General features: G+C 41.4%; 1 protein-coding gene across 3 annotated transcripts in view; it reads left to right on the top strand.

Annotated features, from left to right (window-relative positions):
- STXBP6 (syntaxin binding protein 6) overlaps positions 1-27,773 on the top strand; it is a 243,206-nt gene that overhangs the window by 166,840 nt on the left and 48,593 nt on the right. For all 3 annotated transcript variants that reach the window (XM_045841209.1, XM_045841210.1, XM_045841211.1), the window contains exons 3-4: positions 22,203-22,333; positions 23,205-23,370. In XM_045841209.1, the coding sequence (XP_045697165.1) occupies positions 22,203-22,333; positions 23,205-23,370 (297 nt within the window). The remainder of the gene's footprint in view (positions 1-22,202; positions 22,334-23,204; positions 23,371-27,773) is intronic.

Raw genomic sequence — 27,773 nt, 5'->3', positions numbered from 1 at the left:
CACAAAAAAGTTTAACTTGTTAAACTTAAAAAAAATTGGCGGGTTAGGGCAAATGATTTGCTTATAAACAGCGTATTTCCTTTGTGTCCCTAAATTAGATTCAGCACAGCAAAGCTCTAAAATGAGTGTTACAGCAAAATATAGATGTTTTGAGACAGGGAGGGAGTATGGGCTGGACTTCCAACAAGTCTTGTGGCACAGAGAGAATCTGAACTTGGCCTGTGAAGACTAGGCACAATTTAGATGTGTAGGAGGTGGCCCTAAGCGTGTCCCGGGCTGAGAAGTCCCATGGAGTAGACAGGGTGGCCTGTGATGTGTGCAGGGCTCTGGGAGGAACCTGGCTTTTTGGTGGTGCCAAGGTCCTGGTGGAGGAGAGCATGAGGCTGGATAGGCAGGGACCAGCTGAGCACTCAACACCCAAGGTGACTTAGGATCCATTATTTTGATTATTTAAAGAATTGAACATTTGCTTTTCTAAAAAATAAGTTATGTGGATTACACTTGAACGAATTATCAGAGTTTCTAAATGGTTTTATCCATCAAGATAGCATCTTCTGCATGTGATGAGATGATTGACATCAATGGGAAGAACTTGCACCCAGAGCAATTTGCACGGACTTCTTTCTAAATGTGAGGACATGGAGATGATGACCTGGTATCTCGAGGGCAGCTTTTGTAATACATCTGGGGTGGACACTGGCTTTACCGCACAGAACTCTCAATGACGATGTCCTTAGCAGAGGAAGCACATAGGAGAGAAGCATTGATTCTATTCTTGTCGATTACAACAGACCCTAAAGTGTCCTTTATGTGTGTTTGTCCTGTCCTCAAGGTCTACTTAGAATTGGCACAGTTTTGCTGGTGTTTATGGTTTTGTGATGGCTGTGTGATGTTTGCTACAGAGTCACAGGTGCCTTAGTCCAAAATGCACGTGCCTAGCATCATGAGTGATCAGCGACTGCAGATATGAAATCACAACAGCCGAGAAAAGATTCATTTAAAAAACACTTGGAGCCCTGGCTGGCGTAGCTCAGGGGATTGAGCGCGGGCGGCGAACCAAAGCATCGCAGGTTCGATTCCCAGCCAGGGCACATGCCTGTGTTGCAGGCCATGGCCCCCAGCAACCACACATTGATGTTTCTCTCTCTCTCACTCTTTCTCCCTCCCTTCCCTCTCTAAAAATAAATAAATAAATCTTTAAAAAAAAAAAAAAAAAACACTTGGGTAACCGTGACCTGTCCCTTTACTTGTAATTCTTAACCTGCCAGAATTCATTTGTCTTTTATACTTTTTTATACTTTATTTTTTGTTTTACTCATAAATGAATATCTTCTGAGGCCCACTGGGACTTCCAGTTCATATTGGAGAGTCTAGGAGTCTGCAGATTTGTTGATAGACTAAAATCTATCTTGGAGAAGTGAACCTTTGTGAGAATTTTGTCATAGTTTGGTTTCTCTGTTTGTCTGTTTAATATTGATAGTTCCTAGAGAGTTTTCCATCTTCACAAAAGTGCCAGCACTTCTTGGTGCAGTTATGCTGAAGGCTCAGCAAAGGTTAGGCAGGGGATGGCTCTGTTGGCACTGGAGACTTTGGCCTATGGAGTTAAATGGAGAAAAGTTGGTACAAATTTGCATCTGGTCACAAAACATAAAAAAGATACCTGATTATGAATCAAGACCCTCAGGTAGGTGCAAAGCCTGGAAACTCCCTTGCCCCAGACACGCAGATGAGCAGAGCGAGGTGAGTATTTTGAGTTCATTGCCCTAGGCAGTGATATTTGAATGGACTAGAAGTTAGATTATGAGAGTTTCTGAGTTAGTGATCCTAACATTTGGAAAATGTAACCCGATCTTACCATAAGCCCCTCAGGCACCATGCAGTGGTGAGCCTTAGCTAAGAAGCAGCAGCATGGACAGCCCACATGCTGAAGATGAGGTCTTTTATCATTTGCTTCTGCAGGTAGTAAATATCCAGCCAGTTACTGCGTTATGAGAGGTCTGAGGACTTGGGACCCCTCACGTTGTCGTCTGGCACATTCCTGACAAACGATTTGACAGAACAAGACCTACAACACATACTCGTCCCCTCTGTGGCAATTGTTCAAACCATGCAAACTACCAATTACACCTACACAGATAGACTTTGTACGGAGTCTTTCATTTTGTACCTTTACTTACAATGCCACCCTTCCATTTTCAACAACCGCATCCCCTGGTATTCATCACTTTCATTTGACAGACATGCAGTATCAATGCTTACTGTATGCAAGGAACTCTGCCAGACACTTTACTGTTCTTTGAGTGCCAGTCGGTGCTGGAGAGGGATAGAGGCAGAAAGCTTGCCTGTACAGTATTAAATTCTTTAGTGAGGACAGCATATAGCTTCTCTCCCCCTAGGAACTCAAAATGGGCTTATTCCTGCCATACAGAAATAATGGCAGAAAGGACATAATAGGCTGCAAAATATTGGTTGATGTGGCCTGTAGGTGGAAAAAAAATAAGTTTAGAATGTCAATTAAAATTTTTGTCTAATCTCTTTGAGAATGTGGCAAAACATTGGATCTGTAAATACAGTAAATAATAAGATGACTACAAGCATGCAGCATCATGGTTTTAAAAATACTAACGTACTCAAGTAGGAATCCAAATCAATCCAACGCTCAGTGTGAACTTGTTGTGTTGTGTTGGCCATTTTTAAACTTCCCTACTTGGGTCTGGCTCCGTGTCTAACAGGGAGCACGGAGAACCAAGCAGTGTCTGTACAGGTCCATCCACAAGAGGTGGTGGTGGGAAGAAAGAAAGAAAAAAAAGATCTATCTGAGAAGGCCAGAGGAACTAGAAAGGTTTTAATGAGGAGAAAACTGGTGACCAAATGAATGGTGAATTTCAAGAATGTGAAGTGCAGATGGCTTTAATTACAACCTAAAAAGAGAGCTCCTCATCATGAAACTTTTTAACTATTAGGGTGAGTTGTAAATTATTATTATGGAGGAAAATAAATTAAGGGAAAAATCTATATACAGTAGCTGAGAAGGTAACGTGCCCAAAAGCAAGATATGGGTAGGAGAATAAACATCTTGAGACACCTTCCAACCCTATAATTCTGTATTACATTGACTATATAGACAAGTGCAAACCATTACGTGTAAAATCAGTAAGTGAGCTTTAGTTATGTCAAACTGGTGTAAGAAACTGAACAGAACCTTAGATTATACATTAAAAGAATGCAAAATGTTGGTTTTTAGGAGCCAATAGAAGTTACATTTTTTAGTATTTTATTCTGAAAAACTCATATGTTTGGCCCCTGGTTGTAAGTGCTAAGTTTAGTCTTAAAACTAGTATAGATTACCTTGTAGTGCAAAATTGGTGATATCAAAATTGGTGATATCAAATTAATTTCATGGAAAGAGTTTGAGAATTCAATGTTAGTAGATCCACTTACTGGCATGCATGCTCCTTCAACAAATGTAATCTTGGCCTCACATAAACCATATATCCATAGTGCTTGCTCCTGCCATTTATTTGTTTATTTTTTCAGATAGTGAGTAAAGTGGCTTTACTTTCATAGTGGAAGAGGTACAGTGGCATATGGTAAAACTGAGGAATTACATTCCATGGTCTATACCCCCCAAGGTTGGGTAAGCACTTAGCTCCATCCCTGAGACCCAGAGAAACAGAGGTTAATGGCCACATTCAGCATTTCCTGGGAGCAGCAGCTTCTCTTTTTGGCATGGAGTAGTGGCCCAGTATGGTGACTGCTGTCTGATTCAGATCGGCCTTAGCAGAGTAGCCTCTGATCTAGACTGGGAGGCTGAGAGAGGACGGGTAACCTGGGACTAGCAAGTGGAGGCCTGCAGAGTTCATGACCAGCTGAGTTTTGAGAAGAGCTAACGTATCAGTGGTTGTGCCTCATCTCCTTAGGACAGTTTGTCCTCCAATTATGGTCTGATTTATGTGAGAACTGTCACTGGGGAATTAGATGGAGAAAGCTGAGCATATCACCACTCATTCAGCACCAGAGGGCTGGTTGTTTACTCCTTTTGTTCTGAATGTTCATCAAGGCTGTGCTGTTGAAAGATCCCCAGGGATTTTTCTTAGGAAGGAATCATTTAACACAAGTGGCATCGTTTATTTCGGAAATGATCCCTAGGCTGTTACAGAAATACTAATGAAGTGCATAACGATGTGTTCCACCTTGGAATTGGCAGCAGAAGTCACAGAGGTGCTGACCTTCTCTGCAAGGGGAGCAGCTCTTCACCACATGTCAGGATTGGGAGTCAGGTGTGTCTGGTTATTCTTTTTGTTCTCTTTTTCTTCCCCCATATTGCCTTAAATGACCCAGAAAGAAAAATAGACATGGCCAAAATGAGTGGAGGGGGGTGATATAACTAATCACAGCCATCAGTATGCACAGCAGATTTTTTCTGATGGGAATGGAGATTTCTTGTGATACATATCTGAGCTAGGACTCTGAGTAGGGCACAACCAGGTGCTCTGACGAACACACAGACACGTCCTTCACAAAGTGTGATGTTCTGTAAACAAGGGCCTACAGTATACTAGGCTTTGGGGTATGAAGATGACTAGGACTTGGTGATGACTGACCTTGAGGATTTCCTTGGGGTGGGGAGGGGCATCAACAGCTAGGGAGAGTGGGACAGACTGTCCCCTTTTCTCACTGTCTCCACTGTTGCCATCAATCTAAGCCACTGTCACCTCTCTCCTGGGCTGCTGTGGTTCAAGTTCCTACGTTGTTTCCCTGCTTTCATGCACACTCCTGCCATGGCCTGTTTGCCCTACATGCAGTTGACCAATATGTTTTTAAATGTAAATGAGCTCTAGTTACACTGCTGTTTCATTTTTGCAGCCTTGTGCAGTAGGGCCTTCATAATCTGGTACTTGCCTGCATCCAGGAATTCATTTACTTTTTCCTCTTCTCTGTATTTGCTGCTTTGGTCTTCTTTCTCTTCTAGGAACATATCAAATTCTTCCCACCTTCAAGTTTTGGCCCTAACTGTTGTGCCCAAAAACCTTGTTGTGCCCAAAGAATGCCTGAAGACTGGTCCCAGGGTATGTCTAGGTTATAGGGAGGGGTGCAATCAAACAAAGAAGATGAGGACAGACGAAAAAGCCATTGGTGTGGGGCGGGCTCTGCCAGCAGGCCCCCCGCACCCCTTGGATGAGAATAAGTCTACCAAGACATGAACTGCTTGGGGAGAAAAGGTGGCCCATCTCTCAGAGGAGAATGGCCAAGAGCCTTTTCCTCAATGGCTTTTATTGGGTTCGTTTGCACAAGAATTCAGGTAAAGCTCATTAATCATTGCCAGGAAGTAAGGATCAAACAATAGATAACAAAGAACTCTGAGGGCCTATTTTGAGTCAGGGTCAGATAGCTAAAGAGCTGTAAAACTTTGAGGAACAAACTTACTTCTTGCTTGGACCCTTATCAGTTAATTGAGAGCATTCTAAACAAAGCAGGTTTCACAGGATTTTACGTATTCTTTCTTAGGCCTAATCACCCGGGGAACCTGCCCTTTCCAGCACAGAGCTGCACCACCCTCTGTCATTGTTTCAGGCTTAGGTGGAGCAAGGGAAATAAGGCAGCCAAGAGATTAGGAGATTTTCTCAAAGACAATGAGGACTCAGACTATGTCAAAGCTGAGGGGCGAGTGTCCATCACCCCTTTTGCTGCAGCCTCCAAAGTCCTTCCTTGGGGGCCTCCCACGTGATTGTGCCTATCTTCGGTCGTTCCCCTTGGGGAATCTTACCCGTCATTGGCTAACCGACCAAGCATTGGGGGCCAGTTATGGATGAAGTAAAAGGAGCAGAAGTGGTGCTCCTGCCGGGGAGATAAGCTTTTGTCTCCTTGGTGGCTTATGGTCCAAGGTCGCTTCCTCAGCCTTAGCCTTGCTGGGGGTTACAGCTTCTGAAACCATGCAGGGTGGTTCCCAACACATTGGGTTTTATAGTTGGAGGCATTTTAATTTCCATAGGGCAGTTTTTGGAGAGGTGATAAGGGGGCAGGGAGGTGGTGGGTTAGGCGGTGAGTGGGTAGTGAGGCAGGAGAGGCACTAAGCACACGTAACTCTTGCCTCTCACCACCATGTTTCTCAAAAGAACGGATAGCACTTGAGGCCTGGCCTTATCAATTGAGGATTCTCATAGAAAAAGAAAACCTTACCCATGTTCACAGGCAGAGTGGAAAAAGTCTGAAGAGAGTGAGCAATGGAAGTGTTGAAGAAGAGGGATAATTGGAGGAAGGTTCCAGAAGAGATGGGCAGGAAGAGGACCATAAACCAAACTGGAGAATTTTACAAATAGGATATAATTTCAAGACCTACAGGCATATTTTTTATAAAAATAAGTGCCAAAATTGTATTGAATAAATTCCCTTGTGTTATGGACTAAATGTTTGTGCCCCTACCCCCAAATCCCTGTGTTGAAATCCTGAATCCCAATGTGATGGTATTAGGAGGTGGGATCTATGAGGGATGATTAGGTCATGAATGTGAAGCTGTCATGAATAAGATTAGTTTCCTTATATAAAAAAACAGACCCTAGAGAACTCCCTCTCCCCTTCTGCCCCATGAGAACACAGTGGAGCAGACAACTGTGAACCAGGATGCGGGATGTCACCAAACGCTGTTTCTGCTGGCGCCATGGGCTTGGACTTCCCAGCCCCTCCAGAACTGTGGGAAATAAACTTAGGTTGGTTATAAGCATCCCAGACTGTGTTGCTTTGTTACAGCAACCCAAATGGCCTCAGACAACTTCCAGGTTAGCACCCTGTTTCTCTGGGTGTGGGCAGTGTGCTTTTTATTACTCAAAGTAATCTTGGAATGCCCTAGATGGGACAAATGTTGAGATATATCTAGCCCAGTTGGGGACTTCAATTTGGTAGCAGTTCTCAAACCTTGCCATAATTATCATTATTGTTATTGGTTTCCTTTTTATTAAGGTATGACATGTGTTTTAAGACATACAACTCTTAAATATACGATTCAGTGAGTTTTTACATGAGCTGTAAACCCATGTCAGCATCACTTGTATCAATTACCCTTATAGAACCTTGCCTGTACCCCAGGAGGCTCCCTTCCACCTCCATCAAAGGTATTCTCTCTTTTGATTACAGTTGCCATAGACTAGTTTTATGAGTTTTTTAAACAGCTTTATTGAAATATAATGGACATGCAGGAAACTTCACATATTCAAACTGTACAGTTCGGTTATTTTTTACATGTATATACCCATGAAATCATTGCCACAACCAAAATGAGCCTATCCATTATCCGCAAAGGTTTTCTCATTCAGCTTTGTAATGCCGCCCTGGCCCCCAGTGCTCCCACATCCCAGCCCATAGCTGCAGGCAACCACTAATTTGTTCTGTCCTATATATGAGTTTGCATTTCCTAAACTTTCACTCAGCATAATTATTTCGAGATGGAAGTTCAGATTGTTTCCAGTTTGGGGCTGTTACAAATAAAGCTGTTCTGAATTTTTGTGCACAAGCTAACACTTGGTCCATTTTCTGAATTTTAGCCATCCTGATGGGTGTGCAGTGTCGCTTCACAGAGGTTCGTTTCCATTTCCCCAGTGACTGATGATGCTGAGAATCTTCTCACGTGTGGTTTTTTTTCCATTTGCATCTTCTTTCGTGAAGTGTCTGTTCAGAACTTTTGCTTATGTTTAAACTGGGTTGTTTTCTTTTTATTGAGTTCAAGAGTGTTTACAAATATATTCTGGATATAAGTTCTCTATCAGATGTAGTTTGCAAATATTTTCTCCCAGTTTGTGGCTTGTCTTTTCATTCTCTTGAAGAGCAAAAGTTTTCATTTTCACTCTACTTATTTTATTCTTTCATAACTTGTGCTTTTAGTGCCATATCTAAGAAGCCTTACCTAGCCCAAGGTCACAAGGATTTAATTCTTTGTTTTCTCCTAAAAGTCATATAGTTTTAGGCTCTTACATTTAAGTTTCTGATCCATTTAACTTAATTTTTGTATATAGTATGAAGTATGAGCTGAAGTTCCTTTTTTGCCTTTGGATATCCCATTGTTCTGGTATCACTTGTTAAAGAAAACTATGTTTTCTACAAAAACTGTCTTTTGCACTTTTATCGAAAACCAGTTTTCAAAAAATGCACAAGTCTTTTCTCTGGACTCTATTCTGTTCTGTGTCTTGATGCCAATACCACAATGTCCCGATTTGTTTAGTCTTATAAGTAACAAGTATCTTAATCAGATAGTGTACATCTTTCAACTTTGTTCCTGTTTTCCTTCAGTTATTTTTGCTCTTGTAGATCATTTGCATTTCCATATGAATTTTTATAATTAATTTGTCATATTCTACCCAAAAACCTGCTAGAATTTGATTGAATCTAGATTATACTGAGGAGAACTGACATATTAATAATAATACTGAGTCTTCCTACCCATGACCACTGTATGTCTCTATCTGAATCTGTGGATCGGATTAGGAGTTACTGCCATTCTTAACAATATTAAATCTTCCGATCCTTGAACACAAAATGTGTTTACATTTATTTAACTCTTTTTTAATTTCTTTCAATAATGTCTTACAGGTTACAGTATACAAGTCTTGTACATCTTTGGTTAAATATATTCCTAAGTATTTTATTCTTTTTGATGTTATTGTCAGTGGAATTATTTTCTTTAATCAGGATTCCCCAGAGAAACAGAACTAATAGGATGTGTGTGTATGTAGAGAGAAAAGAATATAGTTATGGAATTCATTCCTGTGATTATGGAGGCTGTCAAGTCCAAAATCTGCAGGGCGGACTGGCAGACTGCAGACCCAGGAGAGAGCCAGTGCGGCAGCCCACGTCTGAAGATCATCGCTGCCAGAGCTTCTTCTTGCTCTGGGGAAGTCAGTCTGTTCTCCCGTCCCTGCCTTCAGCTGATTGGATGAGATTCACTCACATTATGGAGTGTAATCTGCATACTCAGAGCCCCCCAATTTAAATGTTAATCTTGTCCAAGTTTTTATCTTCACAGAAACATCCAAAATAATGTTTGACCAAATATCTAGGTACCATGGCCTTGCCAAGTGGGCACATAAAATTAAACATCATAGTTACACTCTATTTTACTGTGCTGATTGCTTAGAGTTTATGTATACATCTTTAACTTCGCCTGCTTTACCTTCAAGTGATGTAATACTACTTCATGTATAGCAGAGCAGCCTTCTAATACTTCACCTTCCTTTCTCCCATCCTGACTTTATGCTGTTGTCGGCATACATTTTACCTTTTTATATATGTTATACACTCCATACTACATTGTCATTTGGAAACGAGACTAGAGCATGTTCACTCTAGCACTAATTATGCCTCACTAATAGGGCAAGATCATCTGTGTCTCCTACCCAGTGCCCCCTGAATCTTGAGGTTTTCTGGTCTGGCTGGCAGGCACAGGCACTATGCTCAGCCCTGTGTGAGCATGGAGTACCATTTTCTTGATTCACTTTGAGGGGTTCTTCCTCTGGCCTCAGGTAATGTCCTTATATGCTGGTGGTAAGAACTACTCAGCTAAATACTCAAGGCCAAACCTCTGCATGTCTCTGGAGTTTGCTCTTCTTCATCACTCTGTTCTGAGAACTTTAATCACCTTGGTCTCCCTGGGCTCTGAGCTCTGACTCTTCAACTCAGGCAGTCTGCCAGTCTCTGCCTGGGTTCCTCCTCCTGGGTTCCTCCACAGCCCCGGCAGCTCTCTCAGAGAAGTATACTGGGGCTCCCTTCATTCATTCCCGTCTTGCAGGGGTCACTACCTTTCATTATTCCATATATTGTGGCCATTTCTGGTTGTTTCTGGCAGAAGGGTGGACACAATGCTCATTTCTGTTGTATAGACACGATTAGAATTGCTGGGTCGTACAGTATATGCATGTTTTGCTTTAGTAGATATTGGCTAGAGCTTACCAAAATCAATTAAGCTAATTTTAATTGTAGATAATTTTCACTGATATAATTGACATTCATTTTATGCAGAACATGTTGCAAGATTTTGTTCCCCAGTTTAACACAGTAAAGAGGGAAGGTGACAAGTTCTTAGAGACATCATTCACTTTTTTAGAATTTCAGTGATATACACCCTCATTTAAAATGTACTATTAAAAGTATTAAGTGGTGGTGGTGGTGACGAGGGAGGAAAGCAGAGAGGGCAGACACATCTGTCTTTGCTTGACTGACAGTTGTAGTTGTATTTGACAGCATATGTTTGCTAAGTAATAACAGCTTTGGTGTTTTGTTTGTTTTTGTTTTTGTTTTCAAAAACCTAGTGATATTATATGTTTAGTACCTGGCCCATTAGAAAATTCCCTTGTGCTCTGCCTCCTTGATGAATACTCTTCTCACATTGAAGGAGATCCATATCCACAGAGCATCTTTCTGTGGCTCTTTTAGACAAAAATATTCAGACTGAAAGATTATGCTCAGCAGTGGGATGCAGGGTGTCAGGGAGCATACATAGCACCAGGCCCTTCCCTCACATAGTGGTGAGTGAGGGGCCCTCTTCGGAGCTGCTGAGGGACAAGGAGGTAGAGACTGCAGAAGTGAGTCAGTCTTCTCTGGCTCAAAGAGGTATTTGAGCTGTAAGAATGCTTTTTACCAGCTTTCCCAGGTGAAATATGTATTAAATTTCTACCAAGTATGACATTTCCCTAAGAGAGTTGCTGCTTGGCCTGTAATTTTCAGTATTTAATGGACAATGTTAAAAGAGCATAACATTAAAGGAATCTGTTTTTCAACTTTTTATTCCCAGCCTTTGAGCTTCTTGTGGAGTAATTTAATTCATTCTTAAGTCAGGTAGCTATCTCTTTGATGCCTTTGTCTTTAGATGCTCTGTTTGTAAGTCTCTCCTAAGAATAGATCAAAAATGATGTTTACATCTGTTCCCCTGTTGAGGAAGCAAGAACAGAATGAGACTTTATGGCCGTAGTTAACCCTTTCTGTACTCTACATCCTGTACCATAGCACTTGATGTTGGGGTTCAGCTCTCTCAGAGGCCAACACAGCTGTCTCAGCTCTAGGTGTCGTTGGTCTGGACCTGATTGCTTGTTTCACAGTTACACTACATAAATCAGACATGTTGTACCCTTTCCATGTATGACATGAATTTATAACAACTAATGCTAACCAGGTTTTATAATTCATTGTATGTTTACCCTTCACCCAAAATGCATGCAAATTGATTTTCTCCTCAGGTCTATGGGGAAAAATCTACAGAAGTTAAAAAATTTGAACACAGTGGGAAGCCTTGGCTTGCTGAACCTGAAGCCCAAAGTCATGTTTTCAGGGAGGCTGAAACAGTCACTTGAGAGACATGTTGCAAGAATAAGGATTGCAGGAAAGAGGTCTTAAAAGAGATTAAACCCCAAATTTGTCTCCTTTTAGTCTCCTGATATTTCTGTAATTTCTTGATTTTTTACTATTTTCTCTATTCTTCCTAGTTCTCATGATAACCACTCTTATCTAAGAGAAAATAGTTCAAATCCTTTGAACTGGTTGTTAACTTGAAAAGTAGAAAACTGTTTCAAAATCTATATATTTTTACAATTTTAAAAAAATAAATAACAGCCCTGGCCGGTGTAACTCAGTGGATTGAGCATGGGCTGCGAACCAAAGTGTCGCAGGTTCGATTCCCAGCCAGGTTACATGCCTGGGTTGCAGGCTATAACCCCCAGCAACCGCACATTGATGTTTCTCTCTCTCTCTCTCTCTCTCTCCCCCTCCCTTCCCTCTCTAAAAATAAATAAATAAAACCTTTTTAAAAAAGTAAATAACAGGGTGAAAAGTAAATTACAAACAGGGTAAAGAAGATTAAAATGAGAAGGGACTAGGTCTTACAAGTAGCAACTCAATCTCATGTCAGCATGTGACATAAAAGTTGTGTATTTCAAAATAATAGTCTCCTTGTTGGTAATTTAGAAATACTATAACCAGATAGTACTTCCTACAAAGTTGGTATAGGGAGGTTGATTGCTCTACTAATGTGTAGTTGGTAACTGCCCTCCATATGGTGGTGGTATACCTTGATGTTAAAAGCATTAACTTCAAGGAATGCTTGATGAAAGATGTTTCTTATTTTTCTCCATCTACTGAAGGACTTACCCAGACTTCTGTACAAAAAAGCAGGTCCCCATACAAATGTTTCCTTTCCCAGTATCCCTTTGGAGAAATTCCTTAGACTTTCGATCTCCTCTCCTTCCTCATCTTCTTCATGCAGTTTGGAGATGAGAATGTGATGAAGGTACAGGCCTAGAAACTAGTGGTACCAAATAAGGAATATTTTGTGTAGAAAATTTTCTTTGTGATTATCCCTTCTACAGACTGTGGAAGTCTGTCTTATACCTCATAACTGTCTCCCTCCTGGTTCTCCCTGCCCCTCCCCTGTTAGTGGAGCAGGGACTGTTGAAGGTCATCCTTATTTTTCCCCACCTGGTTGTGCTCATGACTGATGCCACCTTTTCTGTTGTTGTGTCTGGTATCTGTTTGAATTAAACACTTCTTCCTAAAAACGTGAAGATTCAGAAATGTCCTTTCAGGCTCATTTGGGTCCTGTCATGAATCTGGCCAGTACCTAACATGGGGAAGAGAAAGACAGGGCCACAAAGGCAAACTTGGCCATTTCATGAATTGGTCTAGTTGTAGCCTGTGTAGTCCAAACATTTACTATATCCTAAATGATAGCATACCTTGAGAGAGATTATGAGAAGCAACCAGTCAACCTTGTGTATAGTGCAAATGCTCTATTTCTCAATAATTCTAGCAGTGATGGTATTTCCCTATTCTGAATGTGTTTGAGGTAACAATCTAGGTATTTTTGCTTCTAAGTTTGTAATCATTCAGCCATCTCACCAGATAAAATTGCTGATGCAGCCTCAGGCATGATACTTATTTCTCCATACATACTATTAATCGACCTGGACTTACACATTAGAGTTTTGGAAGAGCATTAAGGAATCCAGTTCTAAATCATTGTTTCTCACCTTCGCCTGTTAGCCCATTTCTTCACCACATTAGCACCCAGAAGGCATGTTCAGTCTTTCTTTTATTTCCTGAAACACATTTCAGAGGATTTTTTGTTTAGTCACCTCTGACATAGCCAAAGAGCAGCCCTAATAATATTCTACATGGACATAATTTTTCCCCTGCTCCAAATTATTTCTCACTCACAGTCTTGTTGAAATCAAAGTACCTAGCTATTAGACTCCAGCAGAGCAGAGAGCTAAGGCTTACCACAAAACACTGATGTTCATTTACCTATAAGATTGTGCTAGGACTAAGCATAGTGAGATTTTAAGGTATCTTAAGTACATAGCCGCACTCACCCTCAACATAAACTAATAGAAACAATTTGTTCTTAAGTACCTTTTTGAGAGAGAGAAATGACCACATAAACTTACAAACTGATTCAGTCTGAGATTAATATAAAAAAATGTTTGTGCAAATGTTAGTAAGTATGTGAAAATACCTATGTAAAATGAGATAGAGAATATAAAGTAGAATCTGGTCAAAAAGGAGGCATTAGGTAAACACAGGTCTCCTCCTCACATAACCACATCAAAATTACAACTAAACTATAGAATAACCATCACTCAGAACTGTCAAAAATTGAGGTGAAAGGAACTCTAAGGACTATGAAATTAAAGAAATCACATCCATCCAGATTGGTAGGAGGGGTGGCGATGCGGAAATACAGAATGGGCTAGTCCCATACCTATATGTGGTAGATAAAAATTTAGGAGAGATATCTTGTGAGCGAGGGGTCCCAGCCCCATACCAGATCCCCCAGCCCAGGGTTCCAGTGCCAGGAAGATAAGTCCCCATAACTTCTTGCTGCAAAAAACAGCAGGGGTTGAGTCAGTGGGAGAAACAGAGTCCCAAGCAGTTCCTCTTAAAGAACCCACACATGGACTTACTCAGCCTCACTCCCTTTGAGTTCTAGGACCAAGGTAGCAGCTTGAAAGGCACCAGTGGCATTCAAGGAGAAAGTGAAGTGTCTGGCATCAAGGCAGAGCTGGGGGACAGATTTCCCCCAGAAGAAAGATAGGGAGATACCACTGTCCCTTTTCAGAAGCCTCCCAACATAGAGCCACAGAGCTGGCAGGGTGGTGCCATATCTAAGACTTCATCAACCTGGCTAAATCTGTGTGCCCCTCCCTAGAGATCCCCAGAGACTCTGCCCCACTCAACTTATGGGCCCACCCAAGTGCATTTCCTTATGAATCGATAGTCTTGGCTCGTGCTCCACAACTTCCTAAATCCTCTCAAATAAGTAACAGTCAGCCTCAGTGAGCCCCTAGCACCCATACCTCTTGCTAAGTGGCGCCAGACTCAGCACTAGCAGCAACCAGCCTAGATTCACAGCTTGACTTCACCTGGGAATCTCCAAGCCCAACACAAGTAGCAGCCATCTCAGATTGCTGTATAGCTCAGGCTGGCTGGCCCCAGAAAGAACACAGGGGGGCTGACCTTGGCCTGTACCACCGGGGAAACCCCAGAGACTGCACACCCGGTGAACAGCTACAGACCAAATGAGAGCACCACCACACTGTCCCTGCACAGCTGATTCTCCACAGAGGGAGGAGGTTGGTGGTCAGTGGTCACAGCCAATCCTTGCAGCTGACTGGCCTGGGTAAATCCTTTCCATTGACCTGCCAACAGCAATCAAGACTCAACTACAAGAGTAGGGTGTACTCAGTCCACAAAAGGGGCACACTTCGAGTACACAGCTTGGGTGATAGGGGAGGCTATGCCACTGGACACTACAAAACACCTACTATAGCCCTGGCTGGTGTAGCTCAGTGGATTGAGCGCGGGCTGGGAACCAAAGTGTTCCAGGTTCGATTCCCAGCCAGGGTACATGCCTGGGTTGCAGGCCATAACCCCCAGCAACCGCACATTGATGTTTCTCTCTGCCTCTCTATCTTCCTCTCTTCCCTCTCTAAAAATAAATAAATAAAATCTAAAAAAAAATTACTTTATTAAAAAAAAAAAACAAAAAAAACACCTACTATATTAGGCCAAGACACCAAGACAGGGAGACATAGCAGCTCTACCTAATACATAGAAATAAACACAGGCATAATTCCAAAATGAGAAGGCAAAGAAACATGGTCCAAGTGAAAGAACAGATCAGAACTCCAGAAAAAGCTAAATGAAATGGAGGTAAGCAATCTATAACATGCAGAGGTCAAAACACTGGTTGTAAGAATGCTCAAGGAACTTAGTGAGAACTTCAGTAACATAAGAAAGATCCAGTCAAATGAAGGAAACACTAGTTAAAATAAAGAATAGTTTATAGGGAAACGACAGTACAGTGGATGAAGCTGAGAAGCATTTCAATGATTTAGAACATAAGGAAGCAAAAAACCAATCAGAACAATGAAAAGAAAAAGAATCCAAAAAAAGAGGATAATGTAAGCAGTCTCTGGGAGAACTTCAAGTGTTCCAGCATTCACATTATGGGAGTACCAAAAGGAGAAGAGGAAAAGCAAGAAATTGGAAAGCTATTTGAAAAAGTAATAAAACAAAACTTCCCTAATCTGGTAAAGGAAACAGAAATGCAAGTCCAGGAAGCACAGAGAACCCCACACAAGGTGGATACAAAGATGACCACTCCAAGACACATCATCATTAAAATGCCAAAGGTTAATGATAAAGAGAGAATCTTAAAAGCAGCAAGAGAAAAGCAGCAAGAGAAAAGCAGTTAGTTGCCTACAAGAGAGTTCCCATAAGATTGTCAACTGATTTCTCTAAAGAAACTTGCAGGCTAGAAGGGATTGGCAAGGAATATTCAAAGTCATGAAAAGCAGGGACCTACAGCCAAGTTTGCTCTACCCAGCAAAGATATCATTTAGAATCGAAGGGCTGATAAAGAGCTTCCCAGAGAAGAAAAAGCCAAGGAGTTCATCATCACCAAATCATTATTATATGAAATGGGTTTTTTCTTTTTTTTATTTTAATCATTGTTCAAGTACAGTTTTCTCCCACTTGCTCCCATTCCAGCCCACCCACCCAACCCTCCCCTCTTCCTATATGAAATGTTAAAAGGACTTATTTAAGAAAAAGAAGATCAAAACTATGAACAATAAAATGGCAATAAAGACATATCTATCAACAATTGAATCTAACAAAAAAACTAAGCAAACAAGAAAAACAGAGACTGAAGCCAAGATACGAAGAGCATTTTGATGATCACCAGATGGGAGGAGGGTGTGGGGGAATGGGTGAGAGGTGAGGGGATTAGGAAGTACAAGTAGGTAGTTACAGAATAGCCATGGGGGTGTAAAATGCAGCATAGGAAATGGAATAGCCAAAGAACTCACACTCATGACCCACGGACATGGACAACGGTGTGGGGATGCCTGAGGGAGTGAGGAGTGCCAAGTGGAGCAGGACAAAGAGGGAACAATTGGGACAATTGTAATAGCATAATCAATAAAGTATAATTCAGAATTTTAGAAAAGAATATAAAGGTAGAGCAGTCATTTTTATAGGCTATTTCCTTTAAAGTAACACTTTAAAACCGAGACCAGATATTTTGTATATTAAACAAAATTGATCTTCTTGTTCGGAATGATTCAGGAATGATGCTGTGAATAATGAGATGTAGGGGACAGAGGGTGATGTTTATATTTTTATTTTATTTATCTATTTTTATCCTCACCTAAGGACATTTTTTTAATTGCTTCAAGAGAAACAGGAAAGGAGAAGGAAACATTGGTGTGAAGGAGAAACATTGATTGTTTGCCTCCCATACATACCCAACCAGGGATCGAACCTGCAATCCAGCCATGTGCCCTGACCGGGAATTGAACCCATAACACTTTGGTTAGAGCATGATGCTCCAACAAACTGAGCCACACTGGCCAGGGCAAGGTGTGACTTTTTTCTAAGCAATCTCTCCACCACTGGACCTAGAAATGAAAGACTGGCCACTTAATCACTAGCAGTGTGCATCCCTGTGCTGTTCTGCATAATATGCAGATCACTTGCATTTCTGTCTTTCTTTTCCTCATCAGTCTTTGTTTACTCCTTCACCAATTCCTGACCAGTGCAAGACCACTTTTGATCTGACATGGTGCTTTATTATAGTCCAGCATATTTGTTTTAAATTAAAGAGGATTTTCTGATTGGGCAAAAATAAGGCTAATGGTCTCCACTCCTTAACTAAATGCCTTATTATATTTCTGAACAATGTTTCCCAGAGGGGCCATTTTTTAAAAGACCTCACTAGGCCATTAGTTCATGTCATAGAGATGTTTATACAACCTGAGTAACGACACTCCAGACCTAATAGATCCTACCACGCTTAACTTCAGCCAAGATGTAGATCAAGTCTACATGAAGGCTGAAGAGGAGGCGTGCAGCCATGGAAACCACATTCCTTTTGTCAGAACTAGTAGCAGAAGGGCCTGGATTTGGTTGGCCCACATGCTTCTGCCTTCCTCAGAGCCCACTGTGGAGAGCAGTGGGTTCCACGAGTGGGAGTGAGTGAAAAAACAGCATGAGGAACAACAAAACTTGACTCAATTGAGTGAGTTCCAACGCTTATCAATCAGTAGTCTTAGAGAAGCCATTTCCCGTTAAGCTTTGTAATTATGTCTAGGGGCACATCTGTCCTGTGATAGTTTGTAACACCTGTCTACACTAGCCAGTCGCCGTTTCACCCTCGAGCCGACGTCAGGTGCCAAACCCTCCACTGGCAGCCCTCTAATTTGAAATTAATAGCATTTATGTTTTGGTTATATTTTTAATTTTTTAATTTTTCAATTATATTTTTATATTTTTTATTTAGTGTAGGCAGAGCTGCATCTATTTAAGACCTTTAAGCATGTTTTTTTTTTTTTCATTGAACTTGTTTAAGTGAAAAAGCAAGTTTACTTAAAAGGAAATGTTAAGGAAATAACAGTTCAGGATATTGTCAGAATCACAACAGTAGTATCATTTTTAGAACAAAATGATTCAATTAACCCTTATTTGATGAGCATCCCACACCTAATAAAATACGGCATCTGATAATGCAGCAAAAAAGCTATAATGGGAAGAGCAGTAGACTTTTAAGTTCATTGTGTAAGTTACAGTTTTCCATTCATTACCATTATTACTTTGGCAAGTCGGTGCTTCTTGTGCCAGAAACTGTGTGAAAGAGATGTTTTCAAGCTTCAAATGCCGTGAAGACTGAAATTTGTTCTGTCAATTTACTCTGTCCTACATTACAAGCTGGTAGGCGTAGTGTAGATCATTGTGGGGATTTAGCTACCTGTAACATGTCTGGACTAAGTGGACATGATAGAAGTCTGGTTTTTGTTCTTCACAACATGTCAGAGAAGCAAATGTTGATTATTTCTTCCAGACTTGAAATAAATCAGTTTTGAAATGAAGAGAGTTCAGTGAAAGAAATAACATTGAGGGGGACCTACTTAAATAAAATGATCACAGAATTTTTTTTCCCATGGAGTTGACGTGTGAGCTGAAAGCTGAACACTGAACAAGACACAACCATAAGGGGGGTGGGACGGGAAAGGAGCAGTTCTATGAAGGGACCAGCCTTTGCAAAAGGTGGAAAGAGGTTGCTGCTTCCCAGCAGCAGGGCCAGATCACCTAGGCCTTCGCAGGTCATGGAGAGCGGCTTGGACTTTATTCTGAATGCTTTGAAGTGCCACTGAGGAGTTTTTAAAAGATGGTTCAGTCTTCCTTGTTTCAGTTTGAGTAGCCAAGCTGGTCATGGAAGTCCAGGTGAGGAGTAATGGTGTATTTTCTGGAATGTGGCCGTTTCATGAAACCTCCCTAACTTTTCCCAACTCATCCTTGGTCCTTAAAGGCCCTTCCTGTCCCAGCAACTCAGGTGACTCCTATGTCATTTATGCTATTATGCTTTAATACTGTTTTGCATTATTCTCCAACGCCTCAGAACCACATCTTATTTAATCTTTACCCACAAAACTTACTTCTGTGTCTTCCATCTAGTAGATGTTCCATATATATTTGCTAAATGAGTCAATACACAAGTCTGGTGGTCTCATCAGTCAGTGTGCCTCAGAACCAGCTGGGAGATTCAAAATATGGATGCCAGGGCCACACTCCCAGACATTCTGATTCACGCGGTTCGGTGTATTTGTTATAAAATTCCCAGGTGATTCCAAGGTGCAGTTGGAATGGAGAACCAGGAGACCAGGCTGATTTGGGTGGTATTACCTGGGAGTGTCGTGCCCATCCCACCCCTTTAAATGCCTTATATTGGCCTTTTCCTCGTGAATGTTGAAGGCATGACAGAAATGCCCTGGCTTTCTGGCCATGGGAGTTATTGAAAATAATGAATATGGATTCTCTTGTCGGGGGGTCGTTGGGCATTCAGCGTTATTATACTCCTGATCCAGGTCTTCAGGTTTCACTTTCTAGGCCTGCTGTCCATTAGTTTTCCTTGGGAAGAAGACAATAAATTACTGTTTTTCACTAGATATCTGGAGTTTGACTTTTTTTTTTATTAACCATGGACTCCGAAAACCTCTACACAAGGAAGGAATTAAAACATGACTTCATCAAGCAGAGAACTCAGAAAGGCTGGCAGTTGTGGGTTTGTGCAAGTGTTTTGACTTCAGGAGGGGGAAGTCTTTATTTAACTGTATATAATGTGTATATAATGCTATAATTTTAAGGCACCTGCTTCAAAATAGAAACTGGGGTAGTGGAAATAATAACAATAAACAAAAATTAAACTAAACCAGGCTCAGTGCCCAGGAAAACTACCCAGATTCCAAGAACTGGGCAAGGAGTAAATCAGTAGGAGGGAAAAGGCGGGAATGGATGGATTTGGAACTGCCCCCATTAAAAATGACTGCTCTGCAGTGTGATCGCTGTTGAGCAGTTCTGCGGAGTATTCACATGTGGGTGGGGTACCTGGGCTTCTCATTTCAGTGACAAGCTTCTGATGGAATTTGCCTTTGTAAGATGTCAGTGCTGGCCACACCAATAACCACAGTGATCTTGCATTGTGTTTGAGCTTTTATAATGCTGTGCACTACTTGGAAATAAATGGACCAGAAGTAAAAATAGGAGCTCAGGCAACTTTAGCTAAAGTTACAAGAAAATGTTCATGTTTCCCAGGATGCCAAAATGTCAGGTGATTTACATAAACAATGGAGGAAATCCTCTTTGTGTTTCTGGGGGTGTGTCTAATACAGGAACCCATGTTTTCCTGTTATTGAAAAGCATTCTTTAATCTTTTAAGCACATTTTAAGACCTGCATATATTCCAGGTGTGTTTAACACTAAAACACAAGAGCAGGACATGACTATCAGAGAAACCTACTAGATTTCCCTTTGCGTCATAGCAGACACAAGAAATAAATGAATTGAATTAAATGTATGGCCAGAGCCCTGAGCAGACTGGTGGTAATAGTTATTGCTAATGGGACCTAACAGGCCTACACTTGGAGTGCAGGTCAGGGAAGCCATTTGTGAATACAAGACAATAAATTTCCTCTGATTGTGGGCGTTAAGGGGATGATGACTTTTTAACCATGAAAGTAAATGTAATTGGTGTGAAATGTTCAGAAGCTTTTAGCTGAATATAATGGAAATAATGGGTAATAAACCTAAGCATTATTTGAAATTTTTTTAAAAAATTGCTAAATTCTGGTAAGATTGTACTGAAGTCATAAAAACAGTCTTCATTCCTGGAACCGCAGGGACTCTCAGCAGACCTAAAGGCAGGGTACCCCCCTTTCGTCCTCCTCTTGGTCCTGCTTTCATGAACCAGACCATTTAATGTAGTAGACTCTGGCACACATGAAAGGACAGTCTTCTTACCACCAACCGGGACGGGAGTTGGCACGTTCTGTCCATCCCTCAAGGCTTCTCTTTGCCATCTGTTGAGTATCTGCATAGTTATTCGAAAACGTGGAATCTGTGGGGTTATTTGAAACAAATAGTCATGGACATAAAGAACAAACTGACAGTGACCAGAGGGGAGTAGGGAGGGACTTAACAGGGGAGAGGGAGGGAAGGGTCAAGTCAAGGCACATGTAGAAAGGCCCCATGGGCAAAGCCAATGGGGAGAAGGATTGAATGTGGGAGGTAGGGGGTGGGTAGGGCAGGGGAGAGTAATGTGGGGGTGGGGGGATGGGGACAACTGTAATTGAACAACACTAAAAAATAAAATAAAAATATATGTTCAAAACTTTAAAAAAGAGGAGAAACAAAGAAAATACGTGGCACTGAAGCACAGCCTTATTAGGACAGCATTCACTATGACAAGTAGTACTTCCACTCCTCCTAGTTCCTGTCGTAGCATCATTCCTGTTCACTCTTATGATGCCTACAGCCAAGGCTCATAGGAGCTTCTGGGAAAGCTCTTTCAAAGCACTTGATTACCTCCCTACCCTTGAATCTCTAAGTCATGAAGTAAGTAGATGTAGAACTATGCCAAGTGACTCCCTCCTGGCGGCTGGTGCTTGACTTCTGTCTGAGAGGCGACACTGCATCGTCAGTCAGCATGACTAAGTCTAAGAGGAGGAACTGTCCCAGTGCCTCCTGTGCGGTGACCTCAGGAATCCATATTGATGGGGGGAGGCATCCAGAATGCCAGGTACAGTCGTAACAGATGCCAACTCGACACAAACTGGACTATGTTTTAAAGCCAAACTGTTCCCTTTTTTTAATGAGGTATTATTACTCCTTGTCACTGCAGCATGAAATATTTACATTGGACTATAAAATTAGAAATATGCATTACTGTTCCTTAGGGGAGCCAATAACCTTCACTTCCTCTAAAATTCAGCCTTTCCCAATGACCCCTACCTGGTGCCTGTCAACCCTGTATGCTTCTTTCTCTGCAGGTGGTTATTGTACATTTGCAGCCTCTGTTAAAGTTGCTCGGTGTTACATGGTTAAGTTGTATTCAGTGGGAATGAATGAAGACATAAAGGATGCAGCAGCCCTTACAATTATAATTGTATTGTAACTGCTTGAGAGTAGAGACTATAACCTCTATCTCTTTTGAGTTTACCCCTCACCAAAAATGCACATATTCACTCTCTTGAGGTACATGTTTGTGTGTGTGTTTTTTCTTCCCTCCCTCTCATTTAGCATATGCAAGTAGGTGTGAGCTAGAAGCACTACTAGCAGAGGAAACAAACCAACCTGCACACCCACTAACCCAAGTGGTCTTTTCTTGGCAGTGACGAACAAGAAACCCACACAGGCGTCCATTACAAAGGTCAAACAGTTTGAAGGCTCCACGTCGTTTGTGCGGAGATCACAGTGGATGCTTGAGCAGCTCCGCCAGGTGAATGGCATCGATCCTAATCGGGTGAGTGACCTGTCGAGTGCTGAGCGATGGCACTCTCTTCACACAGTGACTCTTTCATTGACCTTGGCAGTGGTGGCAGCTGTCTGAGCTGCTTTTTCACAAAGCTGTTTCTCTATTTCAGTTATGTGACTAAGACTTTCTGATTTCTGTGCCCTTCTTACAGGGAATTATAAATATTTTCATCATGTTTGATGTAGGAACGTAAGGGGATACAGATTGAAGAAATGCTACCTCCAGTAATATGTTTATCAGCAAAGTGCAGAGACCAGAGCTCAGATACCACGTTTGTGGTTGTCAATATGAAAAACCATGCTTATCCAAGCTTTATTTATCTCCTCATGCCACCAATGATGAGGTTTATTTACTTAGATAAATAAATAGTACTTTAAAGTTTAGGAGTCTATTGGATTTAATATGAGAAATATTTTGTGGTAAACTTATTTATTCAAAATACATTCCCCTCTTTTGCATGTAAATTGTAACTGTATACTAAAATAATGAGGGGGGTCTTTACCTGTCAAAGATTAGGGGCAAGATTAATATGGTTTAGTGCTGAAGGAATTATGTTCCAAGTAATTGGGAGGGTGATGTGTAGTCTGAATTCTGAAACAAGTCAGTGTGTGGTAGACTATAGGGACTTCTGTGATACTAGCTTCCTAGGGACATCTATTAATACTGCAAGACCTGGGGTTTGCTCGATAAACAGAAAGGTGGATTCTCCATGCACCTGGATGCTACTAAAGATGAGCCTTATGTTTAGGATCAAAGTTTAGAACGATGTGTTTGCCTTTAAGAGTCTTTTGTTGGGCATAAGGTAGAAGCAGCAGTTTTTATACATTGAGATCAGTAGTTGTTTCACTGTTTTTTCCAGGATTCTGCAGAGTTTGATTTGTTGTTTGAAAATGCTTTTGACCAGTGGGTAGCCAGCACAGCCTCAGAAAAATGCACCTTCTTCCAGATCCTCCACCACACCTGCCAGAGGTACCTCACCGACAGGAAGCCGGAGTTTATTAACTGCCAATCCAAAATCATGGGAGGTAAGTAGGCATTTGTATGATTTCAGTCATCCTGTTTCCTTAGACTCACTTTTACATAAAAAGTTAGGTGTTCTGCAGCATAGAGGCAAAAAAAGAAAAGAAGCAAGGTACTAGACTTCATGAGAACCACATTGAGTGGGTTCATAGTATGCCCAGTCTGCACACAGTGGTGTGTTTTCACACAGTGGTGTGTTTTCACATTTACCCACAATCTGGTCTCATGAGAAGAATGAGCCACTTAGCTGAAACTATTTGTACTATAAGAATAAACCTGTTCCTCTATCAGAAAAACCTTTCAGTTTGGTTTCTTTACTACCGTTTCTGTAATTTTGTTGCAGAATGCTGTTTTCTGGGTTGCTTTTTCCTGTTACTTCTCAAGATATTTTACAAATATTAATATGAAAATTCTTACAGATGCCATCCCTGTCTTTCAGATAGCTTTTGTTTCTTGCATGGCATGCAGAGCCGAGTCGGGATGCGCGCTGTAAGCCAGCCCGAAGGGCCAGGTGCCAGAATCGGCGACTTAATGAGAAACATTTAAGTGGGTGCTTAACACATTTCTTTTAGGTGCTATTTCTTTTTAGGGAACTGAAACCATGCCAAAAATAAACAAGCCTTGCCCGTCACTCTGTGCGTTGGAGGACAGTGTTTACATTGTTGGTCTTTTCACTGACCTGATCTCCTGATTTTGAAAGAATTATTTTTTAATTCACCAAATGTATCTTCATCAAGGGTCAAATGAGAGTCACATTAGAGACATTACATATGTTCTTTGGCCCGTGTATATCTTCATATGAACGTGGGACAGAACTCCATCATTCTGTCCCAGTAACTGATACACTCATTGTCATTTTGTCATTAGTCTGCTAGATGTTGTCTGGAGAAGACACTGTTCACTTCTTATTATTCACTGATGTGTTAGTGTTTCTCTTAAACAGGAACTTGCTTATATCATAGGATCCTTGATCAGTCTTTCTTGGGCATTGATATACAGTTGTCTTACAGTTTCTCTGTTCAGCCCTAGAAAAATATATCAGAGGTGATGGATGGTGCCTCTTGACTGCAAAGTGGCCAGAAGTTAGACACAGATGTTAACAGGAAAGGGACTAGCCAACACTAACTCCTTCCTATTTAGAAAACATCTGTGGCATCAGTGCTCATCCAATGAATCCTGTGTTGAAAGTCCAGCCTTGGCAGACTCGGCAGAAGGTCAGAGCACACCAGGCTTAGGCCCACAGAAGGCTGCATGAGAATGGACAGTGCCTACTAGGAAGCACCCTCCCCACCCGTGTCAGTATGCTCGATAGCTTGCTTGGCTAGAACTTAAGCATAGGGTCTCCTCTAAAACAAATGCGATAGTTAGGGATAGGAATAGGGTTTGAGAAGGTTTATGTTTTAAATCAGTTGAAATCTCACTACCTTGAGATAGCCAACAGCGACATTTTGATTACCTCTTTGATGACATACAGTCCTCTGTGCACATGCATTGAATATGTATGTACATAAATATATGCATACATATATATAGATACACATATAATAGTGCACAGACACAAAGAACATTGTTGATAAGATTGTTATGTACTAAAAAAGTGAATTATATCTTTATACTTGAACCACCCTTTAAGTTAATCAGAAATGCAAACATACACATAAAAGGAAGTATAGCCTCTTTTCTAAATCAAATCCCAAGACCTTTAAGTGATGTACACTACCCTGTGACAAAACAAATCTTACTCTGAGAAACATAATAATAATAATAATAATAATAATAATAATAATAATAAATAAAACTACTGTGACAATATGAATTTGAAATTTCTGTGTTGTCCTTGGAGACAAACTCCCCGTGAACATTTCACTTCTCAGCATTCTATCCTGAGCGCAGAGGGGCTGTGGAACCTTCCTCATTTCCCCACGATGGAAACCTGAGGTGGAAGCCAGAGGACAACTGGCTCACTCCACTGCCCTTGCGAAGGAAACGAGCCACCCGCTTCCTGCTAAGGTTAGGGACCATTTTGATGGCTCTTCTCTTCCTCCTCCCCTAAAGGACGACACTAGGCAGTCCTCTTCTCTGTTGTCCGAAGTTCACATTTCTCCTCTCACAATAGGTTCTTTCATTATTTTATTCTTTCTTGGCTCATCATCCAGTTGTACAACAAATAAGTACTTAGTACCTACTCTGTGCTAGTCACTGTGCTACCTCCTGCCTATGGAGAATAGTTCTATATCTGGTCTCTTTGTGGACCCTACTTGCCCCCTCCCCACCCAAATCCCAGGCTGCAGATCCACACAGCCTTTCTGTGTGCTCTTCATTTACCTTCTTGAGTGTCCTCAGGCCTTCCCACACAGTCCCACCGGCCGCTTCTGTCACCTTTTCCCAGCCCTTCAAATGTCTTCCATTGCCCTGTGAGCCCCAAATTACACAGAGTTCAGACAAGAATCTGTATGTCCAATGTTCAGATGTTGTTATGTGTATTTAATAAATCTCAAGATTGATTTCCTGCATTAAGATAGTAAGTTAATGAGACCAAGCACCAGAATCTGCTCTGCTTTTTGTGACTACAGGTGTAATTACCAACTTCATCAGACCTCAGTTTTCCCAAGTGTAGCATGTGGAAGTCAGGCTAGACAGTATCTAAAATCCCTTCCAGTTCTATCATCTTCAGAATCTGTAATTCCTAACATGTAGCTTTGCTATGTATGTTAATCACTTTTGAATTTAAGTATCAAAAGCTTTAGTGCAGTTAGATGTTGACTGCATTTGGCCCTGGATTCCAAAGGAAGGCAAGAATTTTGAACTAGGTATGTTGTAATTTGTTGGCAGCATGCACATCCTTAATGAGTGCAGCCTGTCTTGTTTAAACAGTTGCTTATCCTTTGATAACACTTGTACCAGCACACCCTGATAAATTAGCGTTCTAATTAGTCTTCCTTTCTCCCAGTTACCACAATTACTAAAAGATTGGGTGTTTCTCAGGTCACTACATTCTGACTCCTTTAAATTTTGGAGTACCTACCCCATCTTCAGATCTTTGTTTTAGATGGGATTCCTGTTCCCAGTTTCACAGTGTCTTTTGGGCTCTTCTCATAGTCCTAGACACAGTGTTTTGTGTACTGTGCAGTGTGGTAGTTTTCGTGATTTTAGAGAACTAATATTGGTGTTGGTTTGCTGCCCTCCACCAGGTTCTTTACAAGTTATCGCATTTAGCTTTTACAGCAGCCTTTGGAAATACAATTTATTATCTCCATTTTACAGAGAAGGAAATAGGATCAGAGAGATTATTAAATAGCTCACCAAGGGTCACATACCTGGCAGAGATGAGATTCAAACATAGGTGCACTCTTCCATAGGAAGGACCTTCCTCAGGGCCACTGAGTGCCATGCTCCAGGGAACACCAATGGCGTTGTCTTTGGTATGAAGAGTGCCCCCTGGAGTTGTGCAAGAACTTTTGAAAATATTTTAGCCAGCCTATTCCTAGGTATAAAAATACCTAGGTAAGAAAACAGGACCAGAGATTATGGGTGGTTTTAATTTTTTCCCTAGTTTTAGCACAAGTATATAATGAAGATAACTCTTAAGTTTTTTTGACCTAAGAAGGATGGAGTCACCAGAGACCTTTAAAATCATTTCACTTTTGGGGTTTTGGTTTTGTTTGTTTTTGTTTATCAGAACTTCACCATGTTAAAGAGTTAAAAGTGAGGCTATTTTAGTGAATGAGGAAGATGATGGCACCAGGCTGGGCATCTCTCTTAGGTGTTTTGCATCTGGTCCCATCCTGTCACTGGGAACACTGAGGTCCACTGAGTCCGAACGACTTTCCCAAGATCAGAGGACTGGGAGTGAGTCTGCATGACTCCTGCTGAACCACACTTCTTTTAAAATACCAGTTCAAGTAGGGTTATCACTTAAGTATCTACAGTTCCATGCAGTTCTCTCATCTGTATTGTGTGTACATGCCACATGACAGATTTTTCTTTTTCCCTTGGGGAGAGTCAGTTACACAGAAATAGATTGTGTGGAATGTTTGAAATTCTCCTTCCGAACATATTTTCTTATCTCCAGAGGACAGACTGGGAAGCTTTGATCCTCTGATGCCAGTTACAGGCTCCAGAAGGCCTGTGTAAAGTCTACAAGGCTACGTGAGGGCCCGCATCCACTGGAAGGGGGCAGGATGCTCTAGCCAGTGTGAGGGGCAAGCAGTGGCTTCTTCTCATGCCTCTGTCAGCATCCCTTCTTCCCTGGATGGCTGGAGGACCAGTAAGCTAGGACAGAGTCCTCAAGCCGTGGTCATTCCTAACTTTCACTGTGTCCCTCTTTTAATTCATTAAAGGCCAGTCACCTTCAAAAATGCAAAGCCATTCATTTGGTGCTGGGTCCCTAAGTTACCAAGCAACCTAC

The sequence above is a fragment of the Phyllostomus hastatus genome, unplaced genomic scaffold (genome assembly GCF_019186645.2).
Source record: "Phyllostomus hastatus isolate PE091 unplaced genomic scaffold, TTU_PhHast_1.1 phas_contig_348, whole genome shotgun sequence".
In the NCBI taxonomy this organism is placed as follows: domain Eukaryota; kingdom Metazoa; phylum Chordata; class Mammalia; order Chiroptera; family Phyllostomidae; genus Phyllostomus; species Phyllostomus hastatus.
The sequence above is the reverse complement of the archived record's forward strand: the minus strand, read 5'-3'. Positions and strand labels throughout refer to the sequence as shown.